General features: G+C 52.2%; 6 protein-coding genes across 6 annotated transcripts; 3 read left to right on the forward strand and 3 right to left on the reverse strand.

Moving 5' to 3' along the window:
• Window positions 1-568: 568 nt before the first annotated feature.
• On the reverse strand, window positions 569-1,125 carry N0V89_010657 (uncharacterized protein; the record flags this gene model as incomplete). The annotated part of the gene is made up of 2 exons (XM_056219398.1): window positions 569-1,075; window positions 1,123-1,125. The coding sequence occupies 2 exons, from the start codon at window positions 1,123-1,125 to the stop codon at window positions 569-571; spliced, it is 510 nt and encodes a 169-aa protein (XP_056066525.1).
• A 1,210-nt stretch (window positions 1,126-2,335) lies between these two features.
• On the reverse strand, window positions 2,336-2,902 carry N0V89_010658 (uncharacterized protein; the record flags this gene model as incomplete). The annotated part of the gene is made up of 1 exon (XM_056219399.1): window positions 2,336-2,902. One exon carries the CDS (start codon window positions 2,900-2,902, stop codon window positions 2,336-2,338), a length of 567 nt encoding a protein of 188 aa, XP_056066526.1.
• A 2,165-nt stretch (window positions 2,903-5,067) lies between these two features.
• Window positions 5,068-6,969, forward strand: N0V89_010659 (uncharacterized protein; the record flags this gene model as incomplete). Its single annotated transcript, XM_056219400.1, has 1 exon — window positions 5,068-6,969. One exon carries the CDS (start codon window positions 5,068-5,070, stop codon window positions 6,967-6,969), a length of 1,902 nt encoding a protein of 633 aa, XP_056066527.1.
• A 1,371-nt stretch (window positions 6,970-8,340) lies between these two features.
• On the forward strand, window positions 8,341-10,205 carry OPI1 (transcriptional regulator opi1; the record flags this gene model as incomplete). The annotated part of the gene is made up of 2 exons (XM_056219401.1): window positions 8,341-8,686; window positions 8,953-10,205. 2 exons carry the CDS (start codon window positions 8,341-8,343, stop codon window positions 10,203-10,205), a joined length of 1,599 nt encoding a protein of 532 aa, XP_056066528.1.
• Window positions 10,206-12,673: 2,468 nt separating this feature from the next.
• Window positions 12,674-13,258, reverse strand: N0V89_010661 (uncharacterized protein; the record flags this gene model as incomplete). The annotated part of the gene is made up of 2 exons (XM_056219402.1): window positions 12,674-12,978; window positions 13,054-13,258. 2 exons carry the CDS (start codon window positions 13,256-13,258, stop codon window positions 12,674-12,676), a joined length of 510 nt encoding a protein of 169 aa, XP_056066529.1.
• Window positions 13,259-18,056: 4,798 nt separating this feature from the next.
• On the forward strand, window positions 18,057-22,819 carry SNQ2_2 (ATP-binding cassette transporter snq2; the record flags this gene model as incomplete). Its single annotated transcript, XM_056219403.1, has 4 exons — window positions 18,057-18,504; window positions 18,670-21,044; window positions 21,095-21,765; window positions 21,865-22,819. 4 exons carry the CDS (start codon window positions 18,057-18,059, stop codon window positions 22,817-22,819), a joined length of 4,449 nt encoding a protein of 1,482 aa, XP_056066530.1.
• Window positions 22,820-25,365: the final 2,546 nt, after the last annotated feature.

Here is a 25,365-nt window from a genome sequence, read left to right on the forward strand (position 1 = left end):
ATCGAGAAGCTTTAGGCCAGTTTATCGGGTTCCTTTGTTTGAGTGAAGCGATGAGATCCTTGGTAGCGTAGCGCAAAGTCACTCGGCAGTGACGGCATGAAGTCAATATAGCGATGCTTTGCATGGTAATGATGGTGCAGAGGTTCTTCGAGATGATGTGTATTATTCACGTACGATGGTGTAACTAGGTACAATGCAATTATCAAACCGGGAGTCGGTCGCCCGCCCGGTCTTTTCAAGGGATGCTGACCGTGACGTCTAGACTTTCGAGTCTGGATGGTCAATCAGGAAGCGCGACTGAATGAAGGAAATAGAGATTGCTCTCTACAGTAAACGTAAAGGACAGGCTGCCATCAAATGCAAAGACTCGCTCAATGTCCGCCCAGAAATCAGGACAGGCTTCCCCCAATGCAAAAAAAAAACACAAACTTAGCCCATACAGGAAGGAGCGTGCTCGCGGTGGCATAACACCGGGCTTGACCCCATCAAAGAGAGAGATCGACGAAAAGAGCCAGAGGGTGAGGTATTTTGAGAGAGAGAGCTAGGGTAGGATGGGTCGCCCCTGAGCTTATGAGGAGAGACCAGCTACGAATGCTCTTGACTGAATCGAGGAATGCTCATCCTCGGCTGCAGATATCTGTTGAACAGGCCACATCCACGTGTTTTGCTGTTCGGCTTGATACTGGGCCAGGTATGCGTTGTACTGTTCAAGATACCACTGGCCTGTCTGTGCAGAAGGGTGGTCAACAAACGGTACAGTATGTTCCTGCGTCGGAGGGATGACCGGAGCGCTTGCTTGTTGTGGAGGCGATATGGTTTCGCCATCAGTCGGCGAGTTGGGAGGGTTGTGCAAGCCCAGAGCAGCAATCGAGGGGTCGATAGGGTTCTGGAAAAATAGAGGCGATGTAGGCTGCGACAACGAGCGCCGGTCTTGGACATCTTGCGAAGGGTACTTGGTTGGCCTTGGGACGAGCTGTCCCTGGATGGTAACAGTGCCGTCTGGTGCTATAACAACACTGAAGGCTGCAACCGTCTTGCCATCAAGTTTTCCACGAAAGAAGCCTGGGTTTATGGACTGGTATTGTTCAGGTGGGAAAGTCGGTGACGAAGACGATGCTTGACCATTCGGAGCGTAGGGATGGAAGCTAGTACGAGTACTAGGCCGGCGATATCGATTGGGACGGGGCATGGCAGCCGCAGATGTGGGGATATCGTCGTCCGATTCGTGAGCTCTCTCGTGGCAAGAAGCGTGTGGTGTGGGCGGTGTTACGTCGAAGCTGGGTACAGAGGGCGCAGAAAAGGACCTCGAGTGACTGAAGCCAGACGGGCGAAGACGGCTCCTCATGGAAAGCAAATTAGGTAAGATCCCGTGTAGGCCTTCTCAACACGAATTTGCTTCTAAGGTGGACTTTTGCGGAGATAAGATAGACGCCTTCATGTAGCACAAGGTCGCTTTATACATGCTCTCCGCGCGGTAGGTCTCTCTATTGTGCCTCGCGCATGAAAATTGGCCAAGTCCGAGGACCAAATTAGTAGAACCTACATATCCCCCATGTTGACACCTGCTGGACACCCTACGGCAAGCATCTGCACTGCGGCTGTCGCTTGTTGCCCAGCCCGCATTGGCTCTACAACACGATCGACCGTACGATGCGTTTCCAGCAGTTCGGCATAGGCGCGGATTGACAAGTCACAAATGTTATCATTGATGGATAAAGCCACGGATCTTAGATAGTGATGCCACAAGGGAAAGCCGAAGGCTGATTTTCGAGCCGACATAAGTGTGATTGCGAATGTGCTGCGGCGCCTCAGGCCAATGATTGTTTTCCAGGAGCGCGCCAAACCAGAGCGTTGGAATTTTAAGCGCCCTGCATGGGTGTGGCCGAGCCTCGTTTTCTTTTTTGGTTAGACAAGACAACCACAAACGAACTGTCTGCCGAGATGCGGCGGAGGACACTAAAAATGTTCTAATTGTGGTCCAAGAGCGCGTCGCATGCGCGAAGCGCGATGACAGTGTGACGTACATTTGTAGAAAATCACAGTGTTGTAGAAATTGCATACGATATCAAGAAAGCCTTGCGTCTTTATTAACAGAATACCAGCGGCTGCATATGTTACTGTTAAGAATAGAGCTGCAAACATACTTGCAACTCCCCGAAAAGTGTCCTTAGCCTTTGCGAAGACGCGACGCCTTGAGTCATGCTTAGTGTACGGATTGGAGAAGAACTTGCGATGCGAATGAGACAATGCGAAATCCGCGAGAGCTATAAACGTGGCATGCCATGTGTTACACGAAGATGCCAATATGGATGGCGAGAGTAGAGGAATCATCATACTACATGCGCGCGAGTTCGGCTTCGATCCGTTGGCGAGCAACGATATTCTGAACAGTTTGCCCAGATGGTCCGTATAGACCAAGTCTCCCGTTATGCTGAACCGGCTTTCCAGCGCCATCGAAGATCTTCGGGAGGGTTTCAAGGTCGATACGGCGAAATTGGGTAAGCCAAGAAGTGCCTTCGGCATCGTAGACATGTATCCATCTGGCAAACTGATCCGGGGCACCTGGCCTGCCGATGTCAAGCTCGTTATTCAAGTCCGCGAGATTGGTTGAACTTATGCGAAAAACAAGTGTACCCGTAGCATCGCGGGCAAAAATGCCGGCTGATGTGCGCGTTTCGGCCCAATACGTTAGGAAGTCTGCCTCCTCGGCGGCTCGAATGTGGTAACGACGGAAGATGTCCCCCTCGGCACCGCCTCCCAAGGGTCGGAATCTGTCGAAAGGAGTACCGTAGACCGTCTCGCGTGCGCCCGTGGATTCGGTGGGCCATGGCCCTGGTTTGCGGGATTGATGTTTAACCGAGGGGCTTCGAGTCGGGTTATTGGTAGCTTGTGGTGCTGTCATATTTGTTCTGGAGAATGGTGACAGCCGATGGTGTCTTAGAACAAGACGCAATGATCGTACTGAAGTCTAATGGCAAGACTGATTGCGACCTTTATAAGAGCAACAGCTATACTCTGAACACTCGTCCCCTCATCTCGCCAGAGCCATCTCGCGGTCCCGAAAGTTCCACGGCTGGAGGGTCACATCTGCGATGTGGGAGGACACTGCATCTACACGCAACAACCCTGCAAAACACAGGCGCTGTGGAGGGAGTCCCCTTTCGGTAGTCGGCCAGTCGTTGATGATGCTGCGGGCCGAATCCCCCGCATGCGCTAAGACCCTGGTCGTTGCATCCGGTATCTTCGCACCATGATGAACTCTCTCGTTTCTTTCTGTATATTCGCTACATGTACAAATAACTTGGCCGTACCAAGGGCGCAGTTCGTCGGTTCTTGGCCCGTTTGACTTGAGAAAAAGAGCGCCTTTCATAGACAGGCCATTTCAACGAAGTTGACAAGCCCATGAAGCCTGTGCGGACCCTACAAGGTGCTGTCGTGTTACCGGCGAGTTCGCTAACGAATTGACAACCAAAGTATGTCGGGTGTTGATGCATTGATTGCACGCTGAGTAGTGTGGGGTGACGCGGTAGGGCCGGCCTATTTCCCTCTTCCGCGATCTGCATGCAGCGAGCTTGGTCGTCTTCTCGCAACGGAGGACAAGTTCAGAGTTCTCACTTCTTAGAGTTGCATGTGGTTGCATAATTGCGTCCCCAGACTTGCAGCGCTCTTGTCGAAGGTCCAATGACTCGCTGCGGATTCACAACCTAGTGTCCTGTATGCACGCACAAAGGAAGGCCGTGCGCGATCAAAGCAAGAACAAAGAGCGCACTTTGGTGGCGTCGTACCGTGTGGGGGTTGTTCGAAAGTGGTGTGTTGAAGGATGGACGGGACGCTGTGCGAAGTTGTGAGCTGTCAACCTGGCGTGACGGGAAGGAACGCTATCCCGGAGCCATCGCTTTAAGTCAATGGCAACACAAAGACTAATTTCAAACATGTCCCGCATACGGCACAGTTACTGCCGCCCTGCGGTCCAGATCGATGCAACTGCAGACCACATAAGGCTTTCCTGCAACGTCTGCAACGCCTGTACGGAGTGGAGCGCTTCCGAACATCTGCTCGAATGTACAGGAGTATGACTCGCATCAGTGACTCAGGTTGAAGTTCTCGAGCTCTCGAGCAATGCCATGGAGTTCACATGCATGGGACTACCGAAGAACACATAGGTGTAGTTGTCGCCTCCTTGGTCATTGAGTCCTTCTCCAGTCCTCAACGTTTCTGTGCTCAAAGGATCGGACTGCTATAGCAAGTCCGCCCAGAGCATCTGCGCATGCTAAAGGGCCATCCTCATTTCAGGCCCTCAACGCTCAGTAGCCACTGCCATCCACAGAAACGGGTAGCTGCTGCTGTTTCCCTTTCGCTGTGTTCGTGCCTTGCTCGTGTTGCTCGAGCGGGACGTGCAGGGAGCAATTGGCGGATGGTACTATGTGTAGGATGGGTTTACGCGATACGGACCGCCTTGGAATGGTCACTTCGCGTTCCGTTGACATTGCTGGTGTGCTTGAACGGGGCCATGATAAGCGCCGACGCGAGAACACCTGACACCGCGCTTCCGGAGGTCAGGTCCGTGCTAAATGCGCCACTTCCCCGCGCCTTTCCCAGCACAAACACCATCGCGTACTCCGTCTTGTTGACCTCACTTTTGCATACAATCTCATTCAACCCTTTTCATTGTATTGACTTCTACTCGGAAGGATTAAGAAAAGCTCGATTCACGAGCTCCCAGTCATCTTCCTTCGCGTACGTCAGCAGCTAAGCGCTGGTCATCCTGAGTCGTATGCTCCGATGACCGTTGAGCCCGTCCAGCCTGCAGATGATGCGAATGATGATATAGAGGGCGATACCCTTTGGCCTTTAGCGTATCGTCTGCAGACGTTACAGCAGCCAACGTTTGTACGATGGTGGAGCTACCGCTTGTACCAGAATTCACAGGGTCAGTGACTCACAACAAAAGAAACACGACCCGAGCTGACTCTTCACCTACGTACGTTAGGCGAAAAGGTGCAAGTTTTATACAGCAAGGACAAGGCGCGGTCGGAGGAACTGGCACAGAAGTTTCTTCATGAGCCAATGGTCGGTTTTGACATGGAATGGCCATGTTTTCCCGGTCAAAACCCTCCATTGCAGAAAAGGATCGGGCTGATACAAGTCGCCACGGAAGACAAAATTGCTCTGTTCCATATTGGATTACACCCGGGGAAAACCACAGACGATATTATCGCGCCATCGCTCCGAAAGCTTATCGAAAGTTCAAAGATCGCCAAAATGGGAGTTGGCATCTTGGGCGCAGATTTCGCGAGGTTACACCGGTTCTTTAGATTGAAACCACAAGGCGCATTTGAGCTATCACACTTGGATCGCCTTGTCCGGTTTGCGTATATTCCACATCTCCTTAACACGAAGATGGTATCACTTGCAAATCTTGTGGAGAATCACCTCGGTTTACCTCTAGCAAAAGGGTCCGTTAGAACAAGCAATTGGAGTAGACCTCTCAACGACGAACAAAAGAACTATGCTGCCAGCGACGCCTATGCGGGTTTCATGCTGTTTCATTGCATGAACGCCAAACGGCTTGCGCTGAACCCTGTACCGACTTTACCCATCTTTGCAGAACAATACCCACGAAAAATAAAAGGTGCCAAGGGATTTGCGCCCATTACCACGCTCATGCTCCATGCAACAGAAGAAGGTGGGAGCACGGTCGCAGCCAATGACTTTTTCAGTGTCCCGAAGGACGAGGCCAACGAGGCCAATCCAGACCAGAAAACAGATGAAGAGAAGGACGCAGCGATTATACCGACTCCCGGAGAGGGCAAGAAGAAGACAAAAAAGACCATCTCAAAGACTTCCCAGGAACCATTGGACTCTGTAGCACAGATTCTATATGATCAACTAGCAGAGCGCCGCAAAACTCTTGCCCAGACCAATGGAGTACCGGTCTACCTGATCGCCAACAATTCCGTTCTTCATGGCCTCGCAAAAAGATCACCTCAGAATGATGAGGAGCTGCTGAAGGTAAAAGGCATCGGCAAGGTATCCGTTGCCAAATATGGTGCTGATTGGCTCGAAATTATTGCTCTTCATCTAGCAGTCCATGGTCCTGATAAAACGATTGATGCTCTGTCGAATGCGCCTGCTGAAGCTACACGAACAAGGCCTAGCACACCTAATCGAACAATTACGCGGCGACCAAAAGATACGCAAAGTTCACCAGACTCATCTCCAGCTTTCGGGTCTCCTATACATCGCACGCCAGTTCTGCACACCGGGCTGTCTTTCACCTTAGCAGGAACTACACTAGATCCAGGCGATAGTACGGGTGATAGTCCACGCTATCCTGCGATGCGTGGACCAATTTCCGACCAGCAATATGATGATATCGAAGTCCTTGACTTGACCGGCGATGGGCCGCAAAACCAAAATTCGGCCAATGACGCTGGATTCACTGTAGCCATCGATCCATTACGCAGCGCTTCCACTGGAGCGACACATGCGGAGAACACTGCTCGTTGGAGTCTTGAATCGCCCAGCTCTTCGGAAGACTCTTTGGTCTTTATAACACCACCTTCGCGATCACCTTCTTATCTGAAAAGGAAAAGAACAGATACGCGACCGAACACAGCGACGCCTAGTCATTCGCGCACTCAACCAATTGCGACAAGCTCTAGTTTGGAGGCAGCGCCACCACCAGCTCATGCATCGACACAACCTGTGCCGCTTAGCCCTCGTTCGAGAATATTCCGCAACAAGCTGGTTGCCTTCAGCAAGCTCATCAACAGAAAGCTCAGTGCAAGCTCGTCGCCTGCGCCAATAGTCTCTGAGGCCACGCTGGACCACATTATCTCTGTCTCGCCCCGTACAGTAGAGGATTTTAACCGTATACCGGGGATTGAGACGTTTGCTCGCGCATGCCGAGATGCGGAAATGGACTTGCTGCGGAACATAATCAAGTTTGCGCCTCCTCGAACTTGATATCATCAATCAAGCAGTGGCGCACGACTCGGCCGTTCAGGTCTAGGTTGCGGAGGTCGACAGTATGCATTGTATCTTTGGACGTACCTTTTTCGGTGCAGACGCAGGCCTCTCCAACTTGTTGATATACGTTACGGAAAACCTTCTTTTCTGGTATGAGCGATCGAGACGACGATTTGACACGATACCCCAGCATACACATTAGCGACGTTATCTCAATATACTCTGAATACTTTTAACATATGAATCTTGCAAGGCACATTCAGCGCTGGTATCACAATGTTCCAGTATGCGCCGACATGTGAAAGCCGAAGTCGGCGTTCAGTGGCACATCGCGCAACGCCTCAACGAGACGTTTTTGAAACGAAGTGCAAGCTCAAGGCTACGAATGTGAACAGAGCAGTACGGAACGCGCCTCACAGTACTGGAAATTCAAATCCAGGAACAGAAAACGCAGAGGGGAAACGCTGATCCTTCACATAACCCGAGGACCCTTTTTCATCCGGGGTCTCACGATGCATCCTTCCTGATCCCCACATAACTCGTTAACAATGCCGATTACGGCATCGCCCAATCACGTTTGCCTGGTAGATTGAGCATCAACCATGGTTCGGAAAAGAACATGCGACAGGTGACGGAGTGGAGGCAGTGCCGAGCGACCGGTCCTGACATTTTACAACTTTGGTACTCGTGTGCACAATGTCAACATTGAGGGGAAGGGGTGGATTAGGAGGCGTTGGGGATAATGGGTGCACGGGGAGGACGGCAGCGCTCACGTATCGGGTTAGAGGGAGACGATTATCAAGGATCGGCAGACGTGGAACAAGGACAAGCGCGGAGGAAGACCTGGGCAGGCGTGGCTTTGCGCGGAGTAATGCGATTGGCCGCTAACGTCGATGCGTCACTCCCCAGAGTGTACCAATAGCATCTTGCGCGGATGGCACAATGAAGCGAAATGGGACGGCATCTTCAGAGGCGTGGAGAGTGGGAGCATAGACGTCGTTTTTCGAACAATTGGAGAGGGTCCACCGTCATTGTCGGGTCTCGGTTCCACTATGGAGGGCTCGCCACATGCACCGCTAGAATAAGTTTGGGTGACTTTCACGTGTCGCCCTTGACGAGTGCCATCACATGCTGAAAGGACGGATGTGCGAGTGAGCAACGCCCCCCAAATCAGCGCCGTCCTCCTCCACCGCCCACCCAACCGCAAAATCCCACACTTTCGGAACGAGCATCCGTCATGTCAACACACGCATAGACCTAAAGAACTCGGTGTCTCTTGCGCGATCAATCACAGTCACAAGCCCAGGGTGACACCGGACCCCACAACCACAACTCACGGCTTCGCGAAGCACCTCGGGTACAGCCACGATGGAGCAGGAGCAAGCGCAGCCGCCTGCATACACGCAGCACGACCCGTCGAGCCTCAATCTGCCTTCAGTCCCGACACACTCTCTCCCAAGCCTGCGAAGCCTCGATCTGCCCGATGCCCGCGCCTCCGTGGAGCTTAGTCCCAGAACAACCAGTACGCAATGGGGCGCGCTTCCCCGTGTGTCGTTCCCGCGTGTGCCTGAGGGCGACGTGGGCAGCCCAATGGACATGGATCGCGCGAGTGCGACGAGCGGCGAGGACAGGAGGAGGGAGATGAGCGTCGTCAGTATGGAGGATCCGGACGTGAGGTTGGCGGCTGAGGCGCTGAGCGGGCTGGGAAACCCAGGTGAGTTATATCCGGCAACACTGTGATTGCAGCAGTTGCCATGAGAGTGCTGCGTCGCGACGCCATTGTCTTCCTGGTGTTGCAAGTGGGGCATCGTACCTACAGAGCGCACCCTTGCATGCACATCGGCCATACTATGTATTATGTTACCATTCGGGACACCCTAGGTTGCATGATCCTGTATTGGCTTGCCAACGAAATATGTTGGCAAACTTGTCGCCGTCCTACGCTGTCACGAGAAATAGCAGCATGCTAACGGCTTACAGATTTCGCCCGCTCGCCGACAAGTCGCTCCGTGACCCTTTCCGCGCGCGAACCCACCGTCGAGCCCGAACCGCTGCTCAATCTCCTAACGTCGGCGCATCCCTGGCTCGGAGGCAGCATTAATGGCTCCATTTCTGCGTATAATACTACGAAGACATATTCCCCTCGAATTTTCAAATATGGAGCCGAGCTCATTGAACGTAATATCGGCTCGCCGGTCGTCAACACCGTCTCCTCTGTCGGAAGACGCACCGGCGTTGAGCAAAATCTACGACGCTACTTAGGAGAGGTACACAGACGGCCAAGCGACCTAGAACAAGGCGATGCAGACAGGAGAGGGAAACGACCCCGTGTCATGAGCCCTAATTCTGGCTCGGCGACCGACGCCATGGAGATCGAAGGCGACTATACAGCATCCCGCACAAGAGGCGGCTCGCAATCGTCCGGCTACGCGGAGAGCCTTCCCGCGTACGACGACCACCGTTCTCCTAAATACGAGGAGACCGCCGTCATAACTATTGATCCTGCGACTGGTAAAGAAGTGCACCCTTCAGAAGAACAGGCGCAATCCACACAAGACCGCCGCATGAACTGGTCTACACAGCTCATTATGACAACGTCCGGCCTCGGCGTTGCGCTCTCTGACGCGTCGCTCAAATCACTCAAGCTATGCTTGCGGTTGTTGCGCGGTGCGACGAAGCACATCGACAGCGTCATGCGCGCGCTTAAGCTCGTCGTGGATGAATACGAAGCCGCGCTGCGAAATGCGCGCCACTCCAACGGAGACGAGAAAGACGTCATGATGGCTGAGGGAGAAGACGAGCAAGTTCGCGCGATCGCCAATCGCATGAAGCAGCTCTCCAGTGATATCTGGACTACTCTCCAGTCCGTCGTGACCTCGGTCTCCCGGTACACAGGTGGCGCGCTCCCACAGAACGCGTCACAGGTCGTTCGTACGCAGCTTCTCTCCGTGCCCCAGCGGTGGCAGCTTGCCGCCAGGACTACCGCCACTGGCAACGATGGCGGTGAGGGCGGCGGCGAGGAGGTCCGCGGCGCGAACCGTATGCTGGCGTTCGCGAGCGAGGGTCTGGATATGATGGGCCAGATCACCGCGGTGGTCGACGGCACCGTACAGAGCGCAGAGGGTTGGTTAAGTCGCATTGGCCGCCAGCCTACGCAACAGCCTGAAGAGGAGCCAGAGAAAGCTCCCTTGACCAAGGTCAGAGTCGACGCTGGTATCAACGAGAAGAACTAGGTGGCTTGCCGTATAGTACTTAGCCAGAAGTTTGGGCACTGCATTACTCAGCCTGGGGTAACTCAGGATCTCAAACCAACTGACGAAGGATTGTACTTGGACTAGAGGATTTCCTTGCACTGTAGATCTTGTATTCCTTGGTTCGAGCCTATATCCCCCGGTTTCCTATTATCATGGTGGAAAGCGAGGCGTTTTTGGGCTTCGGTAGGGTTTCAAAAGGGCTTGGCTTGACTTGTTGCACTTTGTAGCGTGCGTTTGTCTGTCCTTTCCTGTGCAAAGGCTAGAGGAATATGGGTTCGATGGGAACATTAGCTGGCTGCGCTGGAGTTTATCAATACAGTAACGGCTTCTCACATTCATGGGTCTACTTCTCGCTATGTGAGTTAACTCAGGCTAGGGTTACAGCGTCGTGATGTTGCCGCCTTCTTTCGCATCGACGTGAAAGTCGGCTATACAGTATCAGGCCAACAACTGTGAAGGCGCCTTGCAAAGTGAGTTACCCAGGATGTATGATCCACTTCGACCGAACACCGCTTTAGCTCATGCCTATGGTAGCCTCTGTCCAACTAAGACCGGAGCGCCTTCGCTATAGTCGCGAAGAGCTACGAGCACCTGCACGTGTTCAAGGCACGTGTAGCCATAAATGCCCAGGTGCTTCAATACATATAGACCATCGAAGACAACGTTGATGACACTTCATACCACACAGGAGGAGCTATAATCCAGTACCGCTTTAATCCGTTTGCCGCCATGTACACGTAAAATGAACATTGCATACATAAATGGGAAATGAACTTGCCCAATCTTGCAAACACACAGACGCATATCCATACCTTGTGAGCCCAAAACCTCATAGAAAATTTGAAGTCTCCAACCTTTCGCTTACTCTTCCGACAGTGAGTGACTGGACTTCCAAAATCCAGCAAAAAAGCCATTTCACCCGCAGGCCCCGGCTCAAAGTGTTTTGATTCGGCCTCGAACCGGTGCACTGTCAACGAGTACTGGTGTAGTGGTTTCACCCAACTACGCCAGACTCTCTATGTGTCGGTCGAAGGTGAAATACTATTGAATTAAAGCGTTTATATAGTGGTATACATGATAATGATAGAAAGAGATAGTATGTAAATCGAGGGGAGGGAGACTGTGGAGGTGGGGGTGAGGTGAAAGGTGAGAGACGTCTGTAAACAAAGGCCGCTGCATGGGGAAGGCGCGGCGTGGCTTCACTCGAACATCGTGCTTTGATGTCAAACATCAATTGGGCATTAACGCTATTTATCAGACCTTCAAAGTTCGTGCAAGAGCTTCGCCTTCGCATCAAATATACCTCGCAGCAGGTTGAAAGCGCCCGGTATTTTCTGGATCTCTCCCAAAATTCAAACCTGTGGGTTTGCTCCTTATCCCCTAGTGATGGACATCATCGTCTGTCACCCACTCCATTCAAATCTGATTATCTCAGATGTGAATGAGAGAGGCCGGACTATGAGTTTGACAATGCTTGACCATGAGCCTCAGGAGGAGCTAGTTATGACATTGACTTCACACCGCAATGAGGTAGCCTGATCTCAACCGAACATGAAGTCGGATTGACGTGTTCAGGAAACTAAGCCAGCAAAGCCTTCAGTCCTGAGACATCACCCATAATTTCTCGTGCAGCCACGACCTTTGACTTATTTTTTGTGCTCCTCAGCAAACGAATCAAGATTGACGAGGGCCACTTGAGTTGACACGACCATGCATGGAGCTCGTCCGACCACGCATGGAGCTCGTCCGACCACGCATAGAGCTTATCTGACCACGCATAGAGCTTATCCAACCACGCATAGAGCTCATCCAACCATAAGAAATATATATGAGGTAGACTTGGCCGAACTAAGCAATCAATGTCCCGGAGACTAAGAAACTTATATCGCCTGACCGAAGATTTGCTATCACTGGTTGAGTCCGTTCAACGATGCGAGTTGAGCCGACCACGAGAGCTGAGCCGACCACGAAGTCAGCTTTTATCAACACTGAGATGACTAAATTTTGACTACTAACTCCTATATTATCTCCAGTGCTATCCTGGCTCTGCGTCAGCAGTCTTAGTCTTGTCACTGGTACAACTGGATTCCAAGGTATCGTGTTTGTAGTTTTTCACCTATGATGCTACGCGTGTCCACAAGTTGGACCATGGCTGGACCTGGGCCTACCATAAAGGCATGCTTGGTATTCCCTCGATTTACTATGCGAAAAGAGGTGAGTCATATACTCCTATGACTAGGCTGGTCTTTCATGATCTTATTTTTGCTTCTCGATCTTGACGTACGAACCCTACTCAAACCGTCACCTCGTGGAGCGGGTAGTTCAGAATCGGAATGCACCCCAAACGCATGTGCAATGCTTCCATTTTCAAAGTACACTTCACTATGAAGCTCACTCGCTCGCATATTTGGACTTGTCCCTCACCACGCGGCCTCCCTTCAACCCACTTATTCTCTAACCGCGACAGTGCCGTTCGGAGGTGACGTGAGATACCACATATCGATCAAGACATTGGACGCTGCCCCGCTGCGCAAAATGCCAACGGCTGTGACGTAGTTGAGCCAGAAATACTTCTCCGATCCTGTCTCGTAGATTCCACGAAGATGCGTCAGGCCGTCAGACTGTGCGGATCCAGCGGTTTTGATGTAGATGTTTTCACCGTCATCGGTCCGCAGGGAGTACCTCGTGTCGGGGTGGGTAGTGCCATGATTATCGAGATAGTTCCAATCTGCACCAAGGTTGAGAACATCGCCTGGGAAAGAGAAAGAATATACTGTCAGCATCATCCTTCGGGACAGTACACAGGAAATAACTCAGGGACAGATACCCTTCATCTTAGGACCTTCAAAATACCCGCCGGTGATGGGGATCACGCGGACCTCTCCGTATGGCCCAACGCCGGTGGTGAATATCTCGCCAAGGGTGCAGTTGAGCGAGTACAGGAACTCTAGGCCTGGCGGGGTGGGCGCGGCCAAGCCGGTCACGGTGGAGGCCAGCAAGACCAAGGACGTGGAGACGAAGAATTTCAGCATCGCGACGAGAAGACAATGGCTGCCTTGAATACCGACTCGATGCCCAGCTTTGCTCAAACTGAAAGGATTGGTAAAGCTCAAGGACCTTCTAGCAAGACGGCGGGTTATATAACATTTTGCGCGGCTGATACTCGGCCATTGTAGCTTTCGTAGCGAGGGCTACATGAGCGCGAGTGGGATTATGAAAGCCGATGTTGGCTTCCGTGCGACTGATCTGGAGAAACGGGTAGCGCAAGCAGGGCTAGTCCCTGTCGATCGCGGGGGAAAGATGGGGTTGACAATTTGTTCGGAAAAACGCGATGCAATTGTGCAGCGAGGTACGAGCAGGTATTCACGGCAGTGACTGAGCAGCACAGCTGAAGAACTGATTGGCCGTTTCAAATGACGCTAGGTGGCTGTTTGAATATCGTCCAGCGACCGCATGCATAGAGCAGCTGTGAAGGTGGAAGGAGGTGATGTTGACGTAACCTGGCCATGAGATTTGACGAGCCGACCATGATAATTGACAAGCCGACCATGGGATTTGCTGAGCCGACCATGGGGTTTGGTGAGCCGACCACGAATTTGACGAGCCGACCACAGCATTTCGACCCGAATATGGAATCAAACTTGCATCAACCACAGACCCCAACCCCCACGGTCAACTCCCGGGTCACCTGCAACAACAGTTGCTATTATGCAACAGGAAGTGTAAACCCTATCGAACAGGACTGCATGCCTGTACAATCAAATGCGGCTTGAGGCTCAGAGAAGTCGTGTTCTCAGCTCGAGCAACCACGGTGGTACCTCGGCCTACCACGAAGTGCGCCTGCCATGGTCGGCCGAGGTCTAGGCCATGGTCGGATGAATTACAGATGTGGAAAGCACCTGGTCGGATGAACTGCAACCTCGACCTCACAAGATCACTGAAGTCTACGCTGTCCATCGGATATGCTTATAGTTCTTCTGATCGTGGAAAATAATGTGAAATATAGGCTGTCTTGGACAGAAGACAAGGGAATGTGCAGAGCTTCATAAGCTATCTATCTATACGCGTCAGCGCAATTGTCGTGTGTCGTTGCGAAAGAACCGAGAGCAACATGAGCGTATACACACGGTAAATTATTCCGCTGAGAGTTGCTCTCCAGAGAGGATAAATCAACGCATCTGATCTCGTACTCCCCACTCCCACACAGCCACCTATTCTTAGCACCTAAGCTCAGATCCCATCGGCCCCCACGTCTCGTTCTCTACGCCCTAGCAATTATCTGTATTGGCGATTGCTTGATTAATTTTGTGCATCTCCGGCGTCTCCAGCGAAATGTCAGCTTCGCATTGCCTTTTTCAACGAGGTTGTTCGGATGGCGCCGAGGAACCGAGTAGAGTTTTGTGTAAGACGCAGACGCATGTGTAGTCAGATGCGAGCAGCACGTGTGCATGCGGGTGCCTGGAGGTAAAGCGATGTCAGCGTAGACACGTTTGTGGCTTTGTTGGTGATGGAGAGTTTGTCCGTTTCTGGAAGGACCGCCAAGGGCGTATTCGGTTCTTAGTGGGGACCATGAGACATGGATCTGGGAAGGATCGCAGATACGACTGCTCGTGTAGATCCAGAGGTCGGCGACCTGTGGGTCAGTTCCTGACGATGCGCAGGTTCCTTGATCTGTTGGGAGTAGGGGGGATGATCGCATCGAAAGGCGTGCACAACGTTACAGCAGCTGGGTTGCAGCTATACTTCTGATTGGACAATGCTACTAGATGCCTGTCATACAGCTGAAGAACAACGACCGGAGAGATCGTGGACAACAGGGTAGAAAGTGCGATAGTGGAAAGCTATTTCGGGCTCTCCGATGGCCAAGCAGATAAGTCTGGTCCTCGGAGACTTCTTGCAAGTACGACAGGCTCTGTTACATCTTGTGCAGGATTGCAGCTGTTGTAGCACCGGCATCGCGGTGATGCCTAGGAAATCAGTCCAACTCAAACTATGATCTTAACACAGTCGTTAACAGACGATGATGAAGTCATTTGGATGGTACATTGAGCTTTAAATACAGTCCACAGCTACAGAAGATGACTTGACAAGGGGTGGTGAGTGTCGACCGCGCGGGATGACCAAAGTGGCATTTCATGGGCCCTGTCAAATTGCACTCTCAAGCCCTGAATCATAGCTGAACCCATTTGCGCGCTGTCCATCCAGTCAAAGTGCCTTTTCGTGGAAGTGGAAGTCATCGTGGTTCGTAGTGTCGCGTTAGGCGGTGGCAGTGCCCAACATTACGCTATCCCAACATAGCCACTAGAGAGGCCCCGGGAATTACGAGTATCGAATTTTCCCTCTGAACTCTTTGATGTTCTCCTTTGCTTGCAGTGTGCCTGTGCCAACGAACTCCGTTCCAGCTGCTGAACAGGACCCAGAGGCCCGACATATTGACCATATCGCAGAACAGGTTTCGACGCGGGGGTTGCATGAGGCTTCGATAGCGTGACCGTCGTTCTGACTATTTATCATTTTTGGAACTGTTTGAGGATGTGTTGGGTATTTGAGCAGCTGATCCAGAACTGGATGAGGATGAGGTTTGGGGCTGGAAGAAAGGATGACCCGTGTTGCCGTTTGGTGAGGGAACGTTGACGACTTGAAGCGGCGTGAAACGGATTGGAGGCATAGAATACATTGTGAAGAAGTCTGGGAGCAGAGAGTTGACTGAAAGAGTTGTGAAGATTGAAAGGAGAGCAGAGATCTGCTTCTAATATATGCGTAGGAACGAGCAGAAGTCGGAGCTAGCCGCTGTAAAGACTCCAAGAAGGTCAAGGTCGCGAGTATACCTGAACCTTTGCTTTGCTCGGGTACATGATCCGAGCTAACTAAGAATACTCATCTTACCCGTTTCGCGACGTAGAATGGCACCTGATACCGCGTCAACTTGCCGTGCCTTACGAGAAGCCCAACGTAGAGCCATAGAAGCCTGCCGGAAAACGCGTATGATTATAAGATAGAGCTGCCGACTAAGGCCCCTGCAACGTCCGATCGGGCACAACGGGAGAAGTTTAAGCAGTGATTGGCAATACGAGATGCAGGGCGAGCAACGGTGGCATCAAGGGGCGTCTGCAATCCAATCATTGCCGATTATCGGGTTTTGAGGCTGCGCGCGGTGAGTCGATTCGAGAGCGGACTTCGTGTTACCACAGCGCTTCTGCTCAGATCTGCTACAGAAGTAGGTAATAACACCGGGACGTTGAGACACGGGTATTTTTGGATTTCGTATCGATACCGGTACCACTGTTAGCAGTGTTGTTTCGGAGGGACAAGCAAATACGACTGCCAAGGAGCCGCGCAGCTGGCGATACGAGGCCAGTCGACATTCCAATGCAACAAGCGGTGTCATACAGCACCGTGGTGTACCTTGCAGCTGTGAAGCGACGATTGGCGTCACGGTAGAAACGCACCGTCATCGGTTCGGGCCCAAGTCGTGATGGTTTTTTTGCTTCGAAATGCTAGTCCCTAGAGCCGAGGTACAGAGTAAGCGGAACAGAGTTAGGATTGGCTAGAGGGTGCGCCCTAGTATCAATTTATCAGCTTGCGTCTAACCATCTCTTACCCGGCGCGCTTTCTTGACGCGTTCGCGATGCGATGTGGTAACAGAAGGCCGGTGGGAATTGAGGAAAGGGCAGAAGGCCGGAGACGTCAATGTTGGGGGGTATGGAGCTGTCTTAGCACGACGGGTGCCTGCTAGCGTCGATGAGAGCAGATTGAGAAAAGGGCGGCCCATTGTCGCTTGTCGGTATCTTCTCCGTAGTTTCTGCAATGTACACAGTACATGATTCGAAATTACTCATCTGAAGCTCGAGGAGGGAAGGCAGCGGAGTGTAAGCGGCGAGCGTGAGTGGACCGGCGACATTTATGAGCAAGGTATCTCATCTAGTAAAGCCAAGGATACCAGATGCTGAGGGAATAAGATGGTGGCTAGCCGCGTAGGGTTATGCGATGGATGCTCCCCGATGCTTCTCGCTACAAATGCTGGAGATAGGACGAATAACGGACATTCCGCAGCAATTGGCAACTTTCAGCGAGAGTTTCCTCATGGCCGCTTACAAACTCGCGGTGGGGAGGTCTCGATATTTGTGCAACATAGCGGGCGCCTTGGCGATTCGGCTCGGATCGGTGAGCATCCGTCTCCGGTCACACCTCGTTCTCCATTTCTGACGCGGTATCACGACAACCTGGCGAGGGTGCGGAGGATCCCAACGAGAGACTGTCGGCGTGGCGAGCATACATGCTGTCTGTCGATGAGGACAAAATGGAAGCAACATGGGAAGACGCGGCTGCAATTGCCGTTGCCGTGCGGGTGGCTTGGCGCTTGCTACCGACGACCTCTCCGCCCTTCGAGGCCGATGATGCCCCACCCTATCCATGACCACGCCCGCGGAGCCTGTCTGATTAACATGACTCACTCCGACGAATGCTCCCCCCACGCGCCTCAAACAGTTGCCCGGCGTGTTCCCGGCATTTTCTGCACTCCTTATCCCGTTTCGCGAAACGCATCAAACCTTCTTCGGTGCTTCACTAAACGACAACGAGCAAGGCGGGTGGATCCATAGACCCCTGCCCTCGGTACCTTTCGAGACGGGCTCTAGAGCATAGCGTCGTGTCGCGCCTTAAGGCCGATTGGAAATACTGTGTATTCCCAATACTTCACTCTGCTCCTGGTCGCTGATTTTTCTTCTCGCACTCCTTTGTTTCCCAAACGCCCAGAGCGTCCTCTCTGTGGCCCGCGCAACAACCACTTCGCGCCTGACTACGCTGGCGAGCGCCCTCACCTGCGCCACCATGGAGAAGGCCGACGTCCCTTTGAGTACTACGGCGCTGCGCCAAGAGCCAGAGAGTGCTGCCAAAGAAATAGAAGCCAGCCGTCCTCGTGGCGACAGCGAAAGCATCACTACCATCTCGAGTAGCTCCGGAGAGAAGACCGCCCAAACTTCCGACCAACATGATGCCGGTGTCAACATCTCGCGCGCCGAGGCCGACTTCGCAGCCTTGAATCGCGAATTCTCTAGGACCAGTCATCTGAGCCGCACAAAGTCTCGCCAGAGTCGTAAAGGCGCCACCGCCGATATTGAAAAGGCCGTTGATGGGGAAGCCGGTTCTGAAGAGCCATTCGATCTGGAGACTGTGCTCAGAGGCAATCGCGACGAGGAAGAACGAGCAGGTATCAAGTCAAAGCGCATTGGTGTGGTCTTTGAAGACCTGACCGTGAGCGGAATTGGCGGCGTCAAGAGTAAGTACTATGCTGTCGAAACAATTCGAGCACATTATCATGGGCTGCATCAAGCCCGGAATGCTTTATACAGTGTCAGGGTTTTCTACTTTGATGCGTGTATATCACATCTTGCAACCCATTTTCTGCGAATGTAATGCCTATACTAACATGGGCTCCGCACAGATTACGTCAAGACCTTCCCCGATGCATTTGTGTCATTTTTCAACGTGTTCGGCACGATCCAAGGCCTTTTCGGGCTCGGCAAGAAGGGGCGCGAGTTCGACATTCTCAAGGACTTTAGGGGTGTCGTGAAGCCGGGCGAGATGTGCCTGGTCCTCGGTCGACCTGGAAGCGGTTGCACCACCTTCCTCAAAGTGGCCTCCAACCAGCGTTACGGTTACACCAAGGTCGATGGCAAAGTTCTGTACGGTCCTTTCGAAAGCGACTTCTTCGAAAAGCGCTACCGTGGTGAAGCCGTCTACTGTGAGGAAGACGAAAACCATCACCCTACCCTGACCGTTGGGCAGACCCTAGATTTCGCGCTCGAGACCAAGATTCCTGGTAAACGACCAGCAGGTGTGTCGCGCAAAGACTTCAAGGAACGAGTCATAGACCTGATGCTCAAGATGTTCAACATTGAGCACACCCGAAACACCATCGTCGGCAACCCCTTTGTCCGCGGAGTTTCTGGAGGCGAACGGAAGCGTGTGTCTATTGCTGAGACGATGATCACTGGCGCATCTGTGATTTCGTGGGATAACTCTACTCGTGGCCTGGACGCCTCTACTGCTGTCGATTATGCTCGATCTCTTAGGGTCCTCACCAACATTTACAAGACCACGACTTTTGTGTCTCTGTACCAAGCATCTGAAAACATATATAAGGTCTTTGATAAGGTGCTGGTCATCGACAGTGGACGACAGGTTTACTTCGGTCCTACGAAAGACGCCCGTGCTTACTTTGAAGGTCTCGGGTTCTTGGAAAAGCCTCGTCAAACATCACCGGATTACCTGACTGGATGCACGGATCCATTCGAGCGTGAATACAAGGATGGAAGAAGTGAGAAAGATGTGCCGAGTACACCGGACGCTCTGGCTCAAGCTTACAAGGACTCTCAGATCGCAGCCAACTGTAACGCCGAGATCGCCGCATATCACACTCAAATGGCTGAAGAGAAAGAGGTTCACGATGAGTTCATGACCGCGGTCCAGGAAAGCAAGCGACATGCACCGAAGAAATCCGTTTACTCGATCCCGTTCTACCTGCAAGTGCAGGCCCTTTTCAAGCGCCAGTTCCTGCTCAAGTGGCAGGATAAGTTTACTCTTGTCACTTCTTGGGCTACCTCTATCATCATTGCTATTGTCATCGGTACTGTCTGGCTGGATCTTCCCACAACTTCGGACGGCGCTTTCACTCGAGGTGGTGTGCTCTTCATTGCGCTTTTGTTCAACGCTTTCAACGCCTTTTCCGAACTGCCAGGTGTTATGTTGGGACGACCAATTGTCAACAAACATCGAGCGTTCACCTTCCATCGTCCATCCGCTTTGTGGGTAGCTCAGATCGGTGTTGATCTGCTGTTCTCATCCGCCCAGATCCTAATCTTCAGTATAATCGTCTACTTCATGACCGGACTCGTACGCGATGCTGGCGCTTTCTTCATCTTCGTTCTCATGATCATTACCGGATACCTGGCTATGACCTTGTTCTTCCGAACCGTCGGTTGCTTGTGTCCTGATTTTGACGTCGCTATCCGTCTGGCTGCTACAATCATCACGTTATTCATACTGACGTCTGGCTACATCATCCAGTACCAGTCTGAGCAGGTATGGCTAAGGTGGATCTTCTATATCAACGCGCTCGGTCTCGCCTTCTCGGCGCTTATGATGAATGAATTTGGGCGCCTCGATCTGACCTGTGCCGGTACCTCTTTGGTCCCTAACGGTCCTGGTTATGGCGATATCAACTCTCAGGTATGCACATTGTCCGGTAGTCAAGCCGGCTCCACCTTTGTGTCCGGCTCTGATTACATCCGTATTGGATTCTCCTACCTGACGAGCGATCTCTGGCGGAACTGGGGTATCAGTGTTGTTCTTATTGTTGCATTCCTGACAGCCAACGTGTTCCTCGGAGAATACGTCAAGTGGGGTGCGGGAGGCCGAACGGTGACTTTCTTCCTTAAGGAAGACAAGGAGCTCAAGGAGCTGAATGAGAAGCTTCACGTGAAGCGCGACAAACGAAACCGCAAAGAGGAAGACACTGATGCAAGCTCCGGCTTGAAGATCACCTCTAAGGCTGTGCTTACCTGGGAGGATCTCTGCTACGATGTCCCGGTTCCATCTGGACAATTGCGTCTGCTGAATAATATCTATGGATTCGTCAAGCCAGGGCAGCTCACGGCGCTCATGGGTGCCTCCGGAGCTGGTAAGACAACACTTTTGGATGTGCTCGCAGCCCGGAAGAATATTGGTGTCATTGGGGGCGACAAGCTTGTTGATGGCAAATCGCCTGGCATTGCCTTCCAGAGAGGCACTGCGTATGCAGAGCAACTCGATGTCCATGTAAGTCCTTTTTTCTAGATCGATCGACATTGCGAGCTAATCGTATCCAGGAACCTGCCCAGACTGTTCGCGAGGCTCTTCGCTTCTCTGCTGATCTACGCCAACCCTTTGAGACTCCTCAGGAAGAAAAGTATGCATATGTCGAGGAGGTCATCTCTCTTTTGGAGATGGAAGATATGGCAGACGCTATCATTGGAGATCCGGAGACAGGTCTTGCCGTCGAACAGCGTAAACGTGTGACAATCGGAGTCGAACTGGCTGCCAAGCCCGAGCTCCTCCTGTTCTTGGACGAGCCCACTTCAGGTCTAGATTCCCAGAGTGCCTTCAACATCGTTCGATTCCTGCGAAAGCTAGCTGCAGCAGGGCAGGCAATCTTGTGTACGATTCACCAGCCGAATTCGGCTCTCTTCGAAAACTTCGACCGGCTTTTGTTGCTTCAACGCGGAGGCCAATGTGTCTACTTTGGAGATATTGGCAAGGACGCCCACGCACTTCTCGACTACTTTCATCGCCATGGTGCAGACTGTCCGCCGGATGCTAATCCTGCTGAGTGGATGCTTGACGCTATAGGCGCTGGCTCGACGCCCCGTATTGGCAAGCACGACTGGGCGGATGTATGGCGAGATTCAGCCGAATTTGCCCAGACCAAGGAAGAAATTGTCCGCATGAAGAGGACTCGTATCGCTGAGGTTGGTGCTGCTGAGCCTGTGGAACAGAAGGAGTAAGTATTACCCTGGTACGACTCGATATGTCTTACACATAAAGACTTCGTACTATTTCCACTTTCCTGACTTAACTGACTTCGTATCTGCGCGTCTAGGTATGCCACCCCACTGTGGCACCAGATTAAGAAAGTCAACAAGCGCCAGAATCTGGCTTTCTGGAGGACTCCGAACTACGGCTTTACACGTCTCTTCAACCATGTCATCATCGCGTTGTTGACCGGATTGATGTACCTCCAGCTCGATGATTCCCGTTCCTCGCTCCAATACAGGGTCTTCGTAATATTCCAAGTCACCGTGCTGCCCGCCCTCATCCTTGCTCAAGTCGAACCGAAGTACGCCGTCGCCCGTATGATTTCCTACCGCGAACAGATGGCCAAGGCTTATAAGACGTTCCCGTTTGCGCTCTCCATGATCATCGCCGAGATGCCTTACAACGTTCTGTGCGCTGTCTGCTTCTTCTTACCGATCTACTATATTCCTGGGCTGAATCCGGCTTCATCTCGCGCCGGATACCAATTCCTTATGATCCTTATCACAGAAATCTTCTCTGTTACTCTAGCGCAGGCCCTCGCTGCGCTCACCCCAACTCCCTTCATCTCCTCGCTCATCAACCCGTTCGTTATCGTCATCTTCGCCCTCTTCTGTGGTGTCACTATTCCAAAGCCACAGATCCCTGGTTTCTGGCGAGCCTGGCTCTACCAGCTCAACCCGATGACTCGTCTCGTTGGCGGCATGATTGTTACGGAGCTCCATGACCGGAAGGTAGAATGCACACCGGTCGAGTTGAATACCTTCAACGCGCCTAAAGGACAAAATTGTGGAGACTATATGAGCGACTACTTCAACAACGGCGGTCCGGGCTATATTGTCGATAACGCTACCGATTTTTGCCAGTACTGTGCCTACAAGGTTGGCGACCAGTTCTTCGAGCCCCTTGGTCTCTCGTTCAACAACCGCTGGCGCGATCTTGGTATCATGGCGGCTTTCATTGGCTCTAGTCTCTTCATCCTGTTCATGGCAGCTCGTTATCTCAACTTCAACCGCCGGTGAGCAAACCTGCTCCAAAACTCCCGTATATCCTACGTCCGATTGGCTAGCACGCCGCTGCACTGTACGCTATCGCAGCTGGTCCTTAGGGTCAAGCCTCAGTGCGTGCGCAAACTCCGCTGTCGTTGCACCGAGATCACCCTGCAGCCTGCGACTACTTATCGGACATCGCAATGTGTATGCATTCAGCACAATGCAGGTCACAGTTCCGTACTCGCGATTGTTGCGAACCAAAGGGCCTTCGTTCTTAATAGATTTTCTAATGCGGTGTTTAAAACGCTCTTCTTGAAATGCTTCCCAAGAGCCTTTCATACTTTCACTGCTAGATGTTTTGCTTCAGCGCGCGAGCTATTATAAAATTGACTGTACTACATTGGGCGGCGTTTGTTTTCACAGCTTCATGGGGAAGAATAGACATTCCCCATGCTTCTAAGTAGTCAAAACCTTGTAATTGCCTATGTATTGCAGCATACACTGTGCCTCCGTGTACGCCTGATGAACCTAAAAACCTGTTGTGATAAGGGGATTAGCAGATCTGCATTCCACCCTGAAGCTGGAGCGAATGCGGACATTCAAATGCTTAGTGAACTCATGGGAGGGCTGCAAGGGAATAATAGCAGAGCAGTGTGTTGCACATGTTACAGCGTACTGAGTACTTGCATACTTCACACGTAGGTCAAGGTATTCTCATATGTCCAGCGCTGGCCTACGCCTGATTTTTGAGACTTCGTTATGATAAACTTTACCTTGTTTGTAAAACACATTACTGACCTGCCAACTTATACCCAAATCCAGCTACAGCGCGCACTGAAGCAATATAATATGGCACCGCGATATTTCCATAGACCGTTCCTAAACCGCAGCGTGGATGGACTCCCAACCTTTTCTACGAGTCTTATAGTTGTAACACGCACAACCGTACGATGGGTCGAACCGCCTAGCACTCTCAAGTGGGTTGCTTCGCGAAGTACAGAGGCAGCACCGACCCAATCGCGACTTGCGTTGCACGTGGCTGGTGAAAGCGATTTCGAGTGGAATCAACCTACAGAGACCGACAGTCAACCCAGCAACGAGGTAGCCGCTCCAGCAACGTCGTCGCCACCGTCATTCCTGCATGGCATTGCATCAACTTTGCACGAGTCCAACAACCTTGCGCACACTCATTATCAGGAAGACGATCTGACTTATCCACTCACCCACTACGACCACCGCGCCAAAAGACCGACCACTCCCACCGCCATCTCGGACCAAAATTTCAATCCGCCTGCACCCTTCGAAAGTATGGAGGGTGGTGGGTTTGAGCTGCCGGAAATCCCGCTCTCTGTGCAATACGTCTTATTCGCATGTCTAGGCTTAGGCGCACTATGGTCGGTGCTTGTGTGGTTGATCGCCTCGCCACCTTCAACACCAAGTAAGGGGACACACAAGAAGAAGACAAGCGAGAAGAAGACCGGAAGACGGATGTGGTGGAAGTTAATCTGGGGACATCAGCATGTGGTACGGCAGAGGCCCGTGGACATGCCTTCAACATACGCACCGCTACCATCGGGTTCTTCAGGTGGGACGACTTCGAGCAGCACGAGTGAAGGGACGGCTACGATCGCGACCACCTCCGCAACACCAGAGCGCACAAATAAGTCTCCAGTACGTCTTCGCAAGAGGACCCCAGCCGCAGAACGACAAACACCGCCCTCGCCGTCCCTCCCACCGTGGGAGTCCTCTACCCCACCACCTGTCACCGTGTCTACTATACACAACCAGCATCAACCTTATAACAGCTTATCACCACCGTCCTCACCAGCAAACCCCTTCCTCCCACCACCCGTCAGCCCCCGCTCAAGCTCAGAGTACCTCGCCGCGCACCACGCTTTCTTCTCAAAGCCTCTGCCGACGCCTCCACCGCCAACACCACCTCGCCGCTCTTCACATGCGTCGCCATACCCAAGCCGCTCATCCTCGCCTGTTTCGGACCTCGACGCTCTTGAAGCTCAGAACGGAGACCCGAGAAAGCGGTCCCGCAGCACACACAGCGTCCTGCATATTGCGGATGGGGTCGAGAGAACGGGTGAGAAGCTTTGGGCAGGAAATTGGGTGGGTGTTGTGGAGGAGGGGGTAAACAAGATGGTCGATGCGGTGGTGAGATGGACAGACGATGATGGGGGTGAGGAGGGGTTGCTGTTGCCGGTGGGGATGCGGGAAGTGGGGAGAGAGTGAGTCTGGAAGGTGTGAGGGAGAATGTGAAGAGGGAGATGCCTGGATCGTATGTTTGACTGCCGTCTTCGTCTACTTGTGTCACTTAGCATGTGACGCCAAAGGACTTGTAGAGTACTATGAGGTTCTTTATTGTTCTGGATTAGGAAGGTCTACTTGCACTTTTGACGTTTTGTGTCACATGCTACATGTAACTTTTAAGCCTCAGCTAGTCTGCATTAGCGAGACTAAAGATCTATTGACTGCTCCGCTGGAGAACATATCGCTTACAGTCTCCTTCTTCTTTCGCGATGTTGAGCATCATACTGGAAGCGACCAGGTCAATTATACGTGCATTA

Source organism: Didymosphaeria variabile, assembly GCF_027946475.1.
Source record: "Didymosphaeria variabile strain IMI 356815 chromosome Unknown scaffold_8, whole genome shotgun sequence".
Lineage (NCBI taxonomy): Eukaryota > Fungi > Ascomycota > Dothideomycetes > Pleosporales > Didymosphaeriaceae > Didymosphaeria > Didymosphaeria variabile.